The 13,381-nt window shown below is 38.9% G+C and overlaps 1 protein-coding gene across 1 annotated transcript; it reads left to right on the top strand.

Moving 5' to 3' along the window:
- Positions 1 to 880: 880 nt before the first annotated feature.
- On the top strand, positions 881 to 4,266 carry LOC145774391 (trypsin-like). Its single transcript, XM_082585636.1, has 6 exons — positions 881 to 975; positions 1,913 to 2,072; positions 2,600 to 2,747; positions 3,148 to 3,265; positions 3,777 to 3,916; positions 4,119 to 4,266. The coding sequence occupies exons 1-6, from the start codon at positions 945 to 947 to the stop codon at positions 4,263 to 4,265; spliced, it is 744 nt and encodes a 247-aa protein (XP_082441762.1). The 5' UTR covers positions 881 to 944; the 3' UTR covers position 4,266.
- Positions 4,267 to 13,381: the final 9,115 nt, after the last annotated feature.

Here is a 13,381-nt window from a genome sequence, read left to right on the forward strand (position 1 = left end):
GCTGCTCTCAACGTTAGAACTTTGGAATGAGCCCAAATTGTTCAACAAACAAACAAATCAGAAACTGTTAAACAAGGGCTCAATGACCTAGTAGTTTCAATGCCTGCTTCTGCCTTGGTAGATGTAGATTTTTCCCATCATCAGTTGGGAAAATTAAACAATTGAACCGAAATGTTTGCGGTACCGCCAGTTCATTGCAATTTAAACGCTTTCAACGCTAGTCATATATATTATAACACCTGCCTTCCCCTAGTGATATATTTATTTGAATTTTGAGCTTATCTTTGTTTGGATCACCCGCATATTTTTAAAACCACAAGCTTGTAATCACATTTTTATAAGATCAGAACAACAGTGACATGAATTTGTTTTGGCGGCAAAATGACGTGAATTCCTTTTGGCGGCAAAGTCTAGATCAGTGGTTTTCCACATTTCCAAGTTTACGCTGAACCTCAACAAAACTGTAATGAAATTAATTAAGCAACGTCTGAGTTTTACCAGCAGCCTAAGTTTGCTCTGGTCTATCTGTCGCAAACGTTCTTTATCAATATTTCAAAGTGTACTGAACTGCTGGCACTGAGCTGCATTGTTTGTCTGAACTTGGATAAAGTAAGTTGGATCTGTAGACCTTACCCAATAACCATCCTATTAAATTTATATTTTTGCATGACCCACTAGTCAGTTTTTACACAAAGTGTCAATTGCAAGCAAGCTTTCAGACTTTTAGTGCTATGGTTTTTTCCGAACGTGTCATTTATAAACTTTAGAATATTTTTGAAGAGTCCATAGGTTTGATCAAACCCATGCAACAAGTTTCATGCATGGAATAAAAATAGCCTGGGAACGCAACCAGATGCTAATGGGGAGTTGTGGTATATATACCGTCGTCTAACCAGGTCTAATCATTCGTTTCAACTAAACAGTTAATCGAAAACCTGAACATAATGAAGTTGTTCATTGTTGCTCTACTTGTGGGTAAGTGGAATGAAAAAGTTGTCGACATGTCTTTTCTTCATGGGATAAATTGTGTGTAGGATATGGCAAAGAGATAGTTTTTCATAGCTCGAAGCTGTATTACTTTTAGTCTGACTATTTTCAGGACCTTGTCTTCAGAATAAAGTAAACCTATTAAAATAAATATTTGGCTGATCAAAGCAGAGTAATTTGAAATTAACGAATGAGTTTTAAGGCACAGACGACTTTTTTATCTTCATACAGTACAGTAGGCTACTGTAAGTCTCCTCAATTAGGTTAAATTTATTCTGATAATAAGCCCGCGTCGTTCAATGATACAGAAAGCAATAGACTTAACAGCAGCAGATTTTACGAAGGCCTAAAGGCCTGTTGAAGCATAACATAGCCTACCTTAATACGAGCATGATTTGTTCTTGATGAAAAACATCTAAATTAGCATCTACAATGATCAAAAAATACTTGGAACTACGCATTTCATTCAAACATTTATTTGTTTTTAAGTTAGTATATTTTTATTTTAGTAGTAAAAATGGGCCCCCCTCAAATATAAAAAAAGGATAACCGCTCCTTTCGGAGCCCTTGTGTGTCTGTCCGGAAGTAGGCGGAGTAGTTTGTAAACAAAGAAACGGTGCCAAACAGTGTCATAGACTGTTGTTAGGTCAACAAACACAACCCTAGCTTTCTTTTTTAGCCAAAAAACTCTTCTAAAAGTCAATAAGTTTATAGTGTGACTTGATCTACGGTTGACCTCCGTGTCGGAATCCAGCTTGCTCTTTGGGAAGCGATGAATCAACTATTGTTTTGACACGAGCGTCTGCCACTCTGTTCATATGCCAAAATTTGTAAAAAAAAATTAATTTGATCGACAACGGGCACAAACAGTTTAATGTTTAAAAACTTTAGCTTAAAAAAATAAGTAAATTTTTTGATATTCCAGCTTTTGCTTTTGCTGATGATGATAAAATCATTGGTGGGACTCAACTGCGCCCAAACCAAGTCCCATATCTTGTGAACCTGAAAAGATCTGGAAGTCTCATGTGTGGGGGTTCCCTTATTTCTTCAAACTATGCTCTTTCTGCCGCTCATTGTAAAGCAAAGTAAGCAATGACGAAATATTATGGCTTGTATGAATGCATGCAACGTGAGGTTCCACTAACTGTTTCACACTATCTCATTGGTAAACAATGTAAACATGCATCAGAGCAACAATTTTTCTTAACGCTCTCTTGTTCCGGCGCCTCGATTACCTTCTCCTGGGTTTGTAATTATATTTTCGTTGGTTTTGCAAGAACTAGAAAATCCGTATGTTTGGCGATGGAGCAAGTGATAGGGGAAGTAGGTAGACATTACGACTCTACTCAATAATAACAAATAGAATCTGGTTCTCTGTGAATGAAACTTGTGTCACCGGCTGTAGGCCATAAAATACGACCTCTTGCTTAGCAATCAGCGCGATCTAGCTGGAAACCTCGTTCTTCTGATTCTCTTATAGAGCAGTAGAGTTGAAAGGAGTCTGGTGAAAAATTCAGCATAAGTATTTTCAAAGTCGAATAAGAAATTGTGTGGAAATTGAGTTCAAATATTTTTCATTATGTTTTTCAATTAACGTAACATCACTCCACAGCGCCAAATCCCTGACCGTCACTGCAGGAGATCACAGTCTCTCTGAAGACGATGGCACCGAACAAGCTTCAGGTGTTCAAAAAACCATTGTTCACCCTCAGTACAGTTCAAACACTCTGGTGAATGACATCATGCTCCTTCAACTCTCGGTGGGTTGAAGTCGCTGGGTAGGAACTGTGTAATTTGAAAGTTTTGTAAACGTAATTAAACAGGGACGTATAGATTTTGAATTTCAAGATTGGTTTTAACGTCAGTCAGTCATTTATTTTTGATCGGATACAAAACAAAAAATACTTAAAATATAAAACAAAACCCTACAATGTGCATCCAATGAGAGAAAGGGCGAAAGACCGTAGCTCGATGAGGGGATGGCGTGAAAAGATTGTCAAATCTGCACTCTCTCATTGTCAGAAAAAGGTACTCAGGTATTGTTAAGATCACGTTGTAAATTTTCTATTTCAAACGAGCAACATTTGCTTTATTTGTATTCCAACGTTGGATCGTACAATGATTTTATTACAAGTTATTGTTTCCTTAATTCTACAACAGACGCCAATCACCACCAATAACGTTGTTCAATTTGCTTCTCTTCCTGGAGAATTCGTCGACCCTGCTGTGGGATCAAACTGTAACGTTTATGGATGGGGAAACACTGCCACTAGTGGATGTAATTATTACCGCCAATAAAGTTAAATTAAAACAAAAAGCATTTGCTAATATTTTGGCATAATTTCTGTAGCTGTGTGTGTAGCTGTGTGTGTAGCTGTGTGTGTGTAGCTGTGTAGTGTAGCTGTGTGTGTAGCTGTGTGTGTAGCTGTGTGTGTAGCTGTGTAGTGTAGCTGTGTGTGCAGCTATGTTGTGTAGCTGTGTGTGTAGCTGTGTGTGTAGCTGTGTGTGTAGCTGTGTGTGTATCTGTGTAGTGTAGCTGTGTGTGTAGCTGTTTAGTGTAGCTGTGTGTGTAGCTGTGTGTGGCACTAAAGACGTGTTTTGAATTCGAACTAGCTCCTGAAGCTACAAGTTTGAATCTATTGTTCTATCTTGGCAACAAACACCTTGATATTTACATTTCAATTCAACACGGTAGATGAAACGTGGACAGGTCATAATAGCAGTAACGTACAACACTAGCGCATGCTGACTTTTCCTAATGCATGCTAACGTTTGTATTGCCCTTACAGCAAACTACCCTGACACACCTTATGGAGTCACTGTCCCAGTCATTAGCAACGCTGAATGCAATGTAGCTTATGGTGGAGACATTACGGACGGCATGATTTGTCTTGGATTGCTTGGAACTGGTGGAAAAGACTCTTGTCAGGTGATCTAACAAAATTCACCGCTGTATTATGGCATTGTAAGCAACTGCGTGAGTATAGTGTTTATGCAACAACGAGATATGTTTTGTTTATAAGCCAAAGTTTGTGAAAAACAAACTTAAACCAACATCAATTGATGTGGGTCTGATTATACGTAGCTAGGGATTGACCAACAGTATGATGACAACATTTTCAATTTTTTAGGGTGATTCTGGCGGCCCAGTTGAATGCACTGGGGATCTCCACGGGGTTGTCTCATGGGGCATCGGATGTGCACAACCCGACTACCCAGGGGTGTATACCAGAGTATCCCACTACATTGAATGGATCAATGGATATGTCAATGCATGAAACCACTTGAGTTGATGTATGCGCATTACATCGCAAATAAAGTGAGAAAAACAAATTGTATCTCATTCTTGAGGTGATGAAAGCATCTTCCATTACCCACCCCGTTCGGTTCATGCTCATGTGTAAAAATAGAGTTTGCAAGCTCTGTAACTTCAAACCACCAAACAGTAACAATGCAGGCGACATATTTCGCCGGACACAAACTTTTTCCCCACTTTGATGTATCTGTGTCATACTGCAAATATAGTTGAGTGAAACAAATTGTATCTCATTATTGAGGTGGTGAAAGCAACTTCCACTACCCACTCCGTTCGGTTCATGCTCATTGCTCATGTGTAAAAATAAAGTTTGTAAGCTCTGTAACTTCAAACCACCAAACAGCAACAATGGAGGCGACATATTTCCACCCACATCTCATTCCAATGCAATGTTGATTTATTTGATTGAATCTTTATCCTCGGACTGGGAAAGCTTCTTTGAGAGCCTAATTTTGGTAGCTTCGAATACCTGTAGCCTAGAGGCTTTGAACCACTAACACATTTCCAGTAGCGATTATTCCCCACTAACTTTCTGCTCTCATTTACATATTTCAGTAAGTCTAGCCATTATTGGTTACCTCATGCGGTAAATTTATATGTCGGTTACTTTGCATAGAGTTTACATTATTGAATGCAAACATTGTTTCGTTGGCTTGTTTAGTTCAGTGGTTTCATCTTGTGCCTAATGTTCGTGACAACAACGGTTTGACGCCCATCGAAGTCATTTTTTTTCTTCTTTAAATTAATTTTCACGTTGCACAAAAGCTTTTCAAAACAGTAGGGTTAATTCTTATGATTAATTCTTAATCAATTTGGAAAATTTTACTTTTAAACTAGTGATTAGAATCAATTTCTTTACTCAATTCTTTAAAACTTGACTAGATTAGGTATGTCTCTAGGCTTCGTTTTTTTTCAAGTTCAATGTTTAGCCTAGATTTAGACCCGGAGAGCGAAAATTGGCTGCTGACTTGGAAAACCGCGCGAAAAAAATGAATCGATAAAAACAGTTACCGCGCGAGGCAACCAGAATTTGCTACATTTTCAGAAATATGCAAACGAGACAGAAAGTCCGTGGAAAAAAATTTCGCGTCCCAGTCACCGAGATTGACAGAGTGAAGTTTCCGATTGTTGAAGTGTTGTTTTTGCTGGGGAATTATTCCATTCACTAGGGGCCGCTGAATGGGGAGCAGACCTTAGAATGTGTTGCTCAAGCGCACACCCCGAAAGTCGAACCAGCGACGCTTGATCTTGAAGCTTTTTTCGTTCACAAAATCACGCGCTAACTAATTGAGCTATCGGAGCGGACAAGTTAACTTCGATTCAGTGGAATACCGTGCGTCTATTTATAATCAGCAGGTCGCTGCAGCAGGTGAGGTTTATTAACCAATCAGAGAGCAAGGTTTAAAACGGCAAATGGTTTATTTGTTTGATAATAATCGATATCAAAAAGCGAAATCAGCGTGATACTTCGATGAAGCACAGTATTAAACGTTTGGGACTAATAAATACGCATATCGTACACAAAGTATTGCAAACTTTAGAATTTTTATGTGGAGTTAACGGTTTAAATTATGAATTCTCACAACAGTTTAAAGTAAATACTAAAACGTTCCTTCTTCTCTCGTGTTGTCGCTATATGTCAGGGCATCCGTTGGTTAACCACTGCCTGGTGTCGTCATCGATAGAAACTAGGCCTTCCATACCATGAGAAGGTCTGTATAGCCGGCAATCCTTGAACTAAAACGTTTGATTGCAGTTGATCAGCGTTTCATAACATTTTCTAACTCTAGCACCCCTGTAAACAGTCCTGAACAGTCTAGCACCCCCTAACTATCGTTGACATATGACCACTTACCAGTCAGACCTCAACGCCTATCATCAAGGCGCCCATTCCATCGATATGCTACACAACTTGTGGATAAGAACTTCAGCTGCATGGAAACATGGGCCCAGGAATGGAACGAGCTGCCACATATCCCTCCCCAGTTTTTAGTTATACCAGCACTCTCCATCCCTCCTGGAGCAGCCCTCTCAAGAAAGGCATGGGTCACATTGAACAGGATCAGATGTGACGTTGGCTGCACTGGAGCTAATCTGTTTAGGTGGGGGTTGTATAATTCGCCGCTATATGTCTGCGGAGCGGTAGAACAAACAATGCAATACATACTCCACGAATGTTCAATCTTACGGCCCCCAAGTGGAATCACTGGTATTCGACAACTGGACCCAACTACCGTATCATGGCTGCACAAGGAGGCATTGCCAATCTAAGCTACTACAAGTCAGACGAGAGAACAGAACAGACTGCTGTGCCGACCAAAAGTTTAGTAGAGGCCGAAATTTTGACATGCTTTCAGATCGCTGGCGATATATTTTGTACTAAAGTCTCTTGTTGTTTAACAAACTGTGCATTTGTGTTAACGAAGCTGATTCAGGATTTAGAATTTGACTTTCATTCACCTACAGAAATTCAATTATAACCATATGTAGCCTAAGTGAATCAACTCTCTTAAAGCAACAGCACAGTTTGTTAGGCCATAAAAAAATACAAAATATACATCCAGCGATCAAAAAGCATGTCAAAGTTTCGGCGCCCCCATTAAACTTTGCCCTGCACTATTGAAAGGAAAGCGATGTAGGCTACAAATTGATCATTTTGTTTATTCTTCAAAACTACAGTCATCATTGGTGATAAAAGAAATAGGAAAACCCGAGAATAGTGAAAGAACGTGGAAGGTGAGCAACAATATTACAACAAAGCACCCACTAGGTAAGTTCGCACAAAGTACTCAGGATCAAATAACTCTAATTTCAATCACAATTTATATCAACACCAATTCTCATCTACTCGTATTCAATTACTTCAACTCTCAATCAGCAATAATCTCTGCACCAACAACAATCTACAACTCATAATCAACTCATAATGAATCATAATGCAAATTACACCACTATTTATAGCAGGCTGTTTGGTCTAGTAACTTCTAGAAGGTTACGTAATGTTACAGAACTCTTTGTTCTGTCAAGTTGCATTACACGTAAACAAGCAAGTTAAAGAAGCTTCTAGATTTGCACGTAGCAGTAGAATGTTCTTGAAATACGTCACATATAAAGATTTCACAATCAGAGGTCACTACAAGTCAGAAACCGATAATAACATATCGCACCAGAATTCCACAATAAAAACAGCACGTCGGTCAAGATACAAAGCAGCCCGTCGCGAGACCTTGCACATTGATTGTGACAGTTTCATTGTTTCGTCATACTGCATTTTTTGCATCTTAATACGTAATATAATTGTTGTAATCGCTCCTGTTACAACAAAATGTTAGCATTGTCTCGGCGGGTTGTTCCATCATGAGGTAAAAAAGATGATAAAATATTACACAAATAAATTACCTAGGCAAAGACCAATCTGCTGGACTGCCGTAACAATTGTTACGTAACAGGCAGCAGGCAAAGTATATGACTAGAACCACAAAATCATTATAATAACAGCAGCAAGAATAACAAATTTAAAATAAAAGAAAAATATTTTACCCCCCTCCCCCCTTTCAACTTGAGTTGACTTCAGGTTGGGATCCAAATATTAAAAATAATAATATTAATTATATAAAAAAATTAAAAAGAGGATGCCCAAAACATTGGGGGGCAGCTGCCCCCTTGACCCCCCTGCCGGCGCTACTGCCAGCAACCATGCTATGGCAAAAATGGATATTTTCCTGTTTCAAATATTGATTTATCAATTCTTCTTCTTTTATTGTCACACTTGATTCCAAGCATTGACTCCCTCTTGCATGAAAAGTTTCCAAGATTCTCTGTTGTTTGCTTTGTGTATTAGGATTTATCAATATCGCTTCCAATGACGTGGAACAAATTCAAAGTCGGCTATTTTACTTCATTGTTCTTTTAGCAACAGTTCCACGCATCGACAAGCTTGTTAAAAATATGCACCACCAACCATCTCACTGAAGCTGATTTCAATTAACCCATGAAAGATTGCAATCAATTCAACATGCGACAATGCGAAAATGTAGATTATCATTATTTTTTCCTATAAGGTTGCCAAGCTTGATAGGAAATTGAAACAGTAATTGGAGGAAATGTAATAAAATCCATAATAACATTGTGAAAAGACGTGTTTGGTTTCAGGAGTTTACCTTGGAACGACATAACTGGATGTCGTCGTAGATAAACGTTAGTTAAATTTTGCATTTTGTTGAGTATTTTTATGATGGAGGATCGCCAAGTTACGTTGATTGGTCTGAGGGGGTCGCAATGCCAAACAATTGAAAACCCCTGATGTAAAAAATGACCCAGCATTATTTCTGATGTTTCGTCAGTCAAAACGACTGACTTCATCAAGAATGCTGAAATAGGTAAACAAACCGAACTTCACACTAACAATCTAACCGCACAGAATCTCAACAGTCAGCAACCTCAAGCCAAACAAAAGAGCCGCATAAAAGAACGAAATGTGTTCCGAGAGCTAGTACAATTCGCTACTACCATAGCGAACTCGCAGCATCAGGCTAAAACAGGTCGTGAAAATCTACATTGTGAAGTAGGTAAACAAAACCTGTAGACGGCTGCATTGCCGAGTGGTGAGAGCCTTGGAACGACGTTCGAAAGGTCGCCGGTTCGACACCCCTTAAGAGCACGCGGCTGTGTCTTTGGCAGGACACTTAAATGCATGCCAGAAGGTAGACATGAAGATTGGCTTCCTTGCCTTCCCGTCCACTTAATCTAAATTCAACCACCAGGTGTAAGCCTGGATACGACAAAAAAAAAACTGTTTAGCAGCAAAATGGCACAACACAGAAATATATTCACGAAACATTTCTTTGATTAGATTGCTTCTTCCACACAAGAATATTGTTCACTGGTTTGAGGAAAACAACTTGATGTGATCAGCTACTTCTGGAGAGAAAGACAAGAAAAATAACAAAAACATATCTAGCCATAAATGACATTTAAAAACTCAACAAGAAATGCTAAATATACAAAACACAGCAGCATTAACTTTTGACGTGTAGGCCTACGGGCAGTGTTAAATCCTTTAAAGATGTCTCGATTCTGAACAATGCATTTGAATCTAAATGAACAAAATTCATCTGAGGTCGAGGAAAGATTGAAAGAGTATTTGACCGGTGCGCAAAGCAATATCCTCAATTCTGGGAATAGATCAATGGACATAGGAGCAAAATGGTTGGAACGCCTGGTTAATCTAATCAAAAAATAAAGAGCCCAAAATGTAGATACCAAACTCATGTTCAGCAAACAAACGTTTCGAAAACTATACTGTCTTCATCATCAGTGTTACAAATGTAACACTGATTTGTAACACTGATGATGAAGACAGTATAGTTTTCGAAACGTTTGTTTGCTGAACATGAGTTTGGTATCTACATTTTGGGCTCTTTATTTTTTGATTAGATCAATGGACATTTTTTTTTAATATCTCACGCTAATAGAAGTCTAGTTTCAGAAATTACCGAAGTTTTCCAAAGATGCACACTTATATTGCTCATGAAGCAGAGTTTCAATAAACATTTTGTAATTGCTGTTGCGTCGAATCACATCATAATCACAGCCTACAGCAACTTCTAACAGCCAACTTTATCGACTGTGTCAGCTTTACATTTTACAAATGTTACAAACGGACCAATTTTAGTTGTAAGTTTCGTGTTGGTTGTTTTGTGTTGCTGCCAAGCAAACGAGTATTCAATGAACAGGTTAAAATATTTGTTGCTGTCTGATTGGTGTCAACGTTGTCTTCCTCGTTATGTCAAACAAATCCTCCCCGATAGCTCAATTGGTTGGCGCGTGACTTTTGGAACGAAGAAGCTTCAAGATCAAGCGGCGCTGGTTCGACTCTCGGGGTATGCGCTTGAGCAACACACGTTAAGAACTGTTCTCCATTCAGCGGCACCTAATGAATGGAATAGTTCCCCGGCAACAACACTTCAACAAACGGAAACTTCACTCTCGGTGACCGGGCCGCAACTTTCTAAAACGTACTATTAAAAAATACTCTTTGAACAACAAAGGAAAAAGGCAAATAATAGCTAAATTTACCCATCGGTCGCCACTCGCTGACTTGGCGCGGAGGGTTAGTCATATACATTGGCGCGGCGCGGCGGTGATAGTCAATACATTGACGTGGGTTTGATTCCCACTACTGCTATGTAGTAATTAACAAACAAAGTTCGAAGGGGATTTTTTAATGGTATCTTTTCGAAACTTGCAACCGGGCCTGCGTCAGTGATTCAAAGCCTCTCCAAGTATGCGAAACTGCCAGGATTAAGCTCTGCAAGAAGCTTTCCCAGTCCGAGAATAAAGATTCAATCAATCAAACCTTTCCTAAGTCTATTACGTGATCACACATTGTATCACGTGATCACACATTGTATCACGTGATCACATATTGTGGGAGATATATTTGATTACAGGTAAGCGACACTAGGTGGCGAAACTGAGGCCGATATCAAACTTTTGTTGACGATGAAAGTTTTTGTCTGTAGCTATACTTAATGGCCGCCTTCTTCTTCGTCGTATGAGCTTTCTTCCGGACTATATGTTTGGGCATGAGGTCATCAGCCACTCGACAGTCTCGTCATCCAGGGCCTTCAGTCCAAGCGTTCCATGTGGTTGATGGATTGGGCAGTCATGGACGACATGGTCTACTGTCTGGTCTGTGGCACCACACTCGCATCCCGGTGAGGGAGCCAGGCCCCATCTGCACATGTCTGAACGAAAGCGACCAACGCCAGTTCGTAGACGGTTAAGCCGGACCCACGCAATTCTTGCGAGGGACATTCTCGGAGGGTGGGGATCGACGTCGGGTAGGAAATCACGGAGTCGGGAATTAGCTGCCTGCAAATTGTATACATAGATTTGATTTGATGCCAATTCTTTTATGTTGCCTATTGGTTCATGCATTTTCTTACCTTTGTTGGTTACTTATAATTACATAAATAAGTTTCCATATAAACATATCAAGAAGTTGCCTTTGAGGCAAAGCAAATGTTTCAACTCAACTTTGAGGTTGCAGTAACAACCTTATTGAGTTTTTTAGTATACTGCTTTCTATACGGTTTTAGTAACTTCGAGTAATTTTAATGTCAACTGTGAGGTATATTTTTTACCAGAACGTTTTTCTCAATCAACTAAGTTTAATTTTCCATCCAGTCGATGCAGCGAGATTACTAATCACGGAGTTCGTAACCAAAGATCACCACTGAATGAAAAGGAGGCAGCGAATCGACCGCAAAGGTTCATCAATTCAGGCGTTGCCTTTCATAGGTAAATAATAAAAAACATCAAACGACATAACCTAAAAACGAAATGATTTATTGTGAATGAAAAGACCAAAGTGGAAAAAAGCAAGGAAAACATGTCGCTAAGGTGACAGGTTATAGGTGAATTTTCGTAAAAAGTTGTTAGTAAAACAATTGTTCGTAAACAGTTGTTTTGAAAATTAATTCTTCCTAAAACAATTCTTCGTAAATCATTTCTTCGTATACATCCATTGTTCGTATAGTGAATTGTTCGTAAACAGGTGATAGGTCAATTGTTTGTGAACAATTTTTCAGTTGTTACTCAGGGGCGCCGGAAGCGGGGGGCAGGGGGGCAGAGGGACAAGGGGCAATGGTGCCCTTTTAAAGTCATATAAGCCACTGCACATTTTGCAATATAACAATTTCTGCAATTCGCGTTTAGTGTAATTATAACACAGGCCAACAAAAAATTTTTGACATCAATAAAGGTGAGAGTCATTTTAAAGTATTTCAAGGCCCCGGATTCCGAAAATGCACTTAGTTTTTGCGAATTGGTTCTAGGTTTTGAGATATTCGACAAGGAATACATTGTGGAAACTGTTAATCAAAAGTTTTCAATCAAAATAATATTCACAGCACAAATTCTGCAACACAGTAGGTTACATCATTATAACATAGCATGATGTCCTTCTTTGTATACCGCACACTTGTATCATTACTCGATAATGAGCTGATAGATGAGCATTATCGCTATATCTTAATTTTTTTTTTTTATGAAAATTGGCCTTTCAGCAACAAAAGTGCCCTTTTTATAATCCTGCCCCCCCCCAGTCAAAAATTATTTCAGCGCCCCTGTTGTTACTGGTGCAGGACATTTCCTTTGAAAATTCAATTTTTTGAAAATTCTTAACACCCTTGTGCGTTAAGTGCACTATAATCTTTGTAATAAAGCTGGCCACCATACAAAAGTTTTGGCTTTCCTTTTTCGCAGCCGTTCTGAATCAGGGACTCTACACTCTGTCTGCTTGTCTTCAGCACATCACATCTAGAACAATTCTAGCACATACGCTACCCTAATTAATTGTTCATAAAGATTTGTAACTGTTTTACGAACAATTAGTATTACGGTCAATTGCATGCACGAAGAAATGCTTTCCGAAGAATTATGTTACGAAGAATTAATTTTACAAACAATTATTTACGAACAATTGTTCACGAACAATTGTTTTACGAACAGCCGTTTACGAAAGAAACGTCGGACACCAAGGTGACAATAACACTAACATACATCTAAACTTTTGTAATGAGACTCTACTTTGTCTATCAAAACAATTTGTTGAAACATTATCTAAGTATTTGGGTATTCCTATCAGCTCCTCTTTTTCGGATGACGATGACATGCTGATCAAGTGTGTCAAAATTACAACAGGACGAAAATTGATCATTGGTCTGGTGATTGGTTTCAAATTTTGCTAAACTTGGTTGATCCCTCTTATTCAGAAATGAAAGCAATGAATGGAGCACAATCACAAAGCAAAATTGTCATAGAAGGCAAACTTGGCTGATCCCTCTTATTCAGAAATGAAAGCAATGAATGGAGCACAATCACAAAGCAAAATTGTCATAGATGGCACTTGCAGTGTTTGAAATGTTTCGAATTGTAGAAGTTTCAGAGAACATTTGCGCTTCAACGAGACGATTGAACCTTTCGAGGATGATAATTGTGTCAACAACACTACGAACAAGTGTTTTTCATTCCCACGGAACATATGGTGACGAGTTTGACTCATTCATGGAA

The sequence above is a fragment of the Aplidium turbinatum genome, chromosome 1 (genome assembly GCF_918807975.1).
Source record: "Aplidium turbinatum chromosome 1, kaAplTurb1.1, whole genome shotgun sequence".
NCBI lineage: Eukaryota > Metazoa > Chordata > Ascidiacea > Aplousobranchia > Polyclinidae > Aplidium > Aplidium turbinatum.

Excerpts from the sequence above, each read along its gene's own strand:
- LOC145774391 (XM_082585636.1), top strand. The coding sequence starts at position 945 with ATGAAGTTGTTCATTGTTGCTCTACTTGTGG. Across the intron at positions 976-1,912 it reads CATTGTTGCTCTACTTGTGG|CTTTTGCTTTTGCTGATGAT; the intron begins GTAAGTGGAATG and ends TTGATATTCCAG. Across the intron at positions 3,917-4,118 it reads GTGGAAAAGACTCTTGTCAG|GGTGATTCTGGCGGCCCAGT; the intron begins GTGATCTAACAA and ends TCAATTTTTTAG.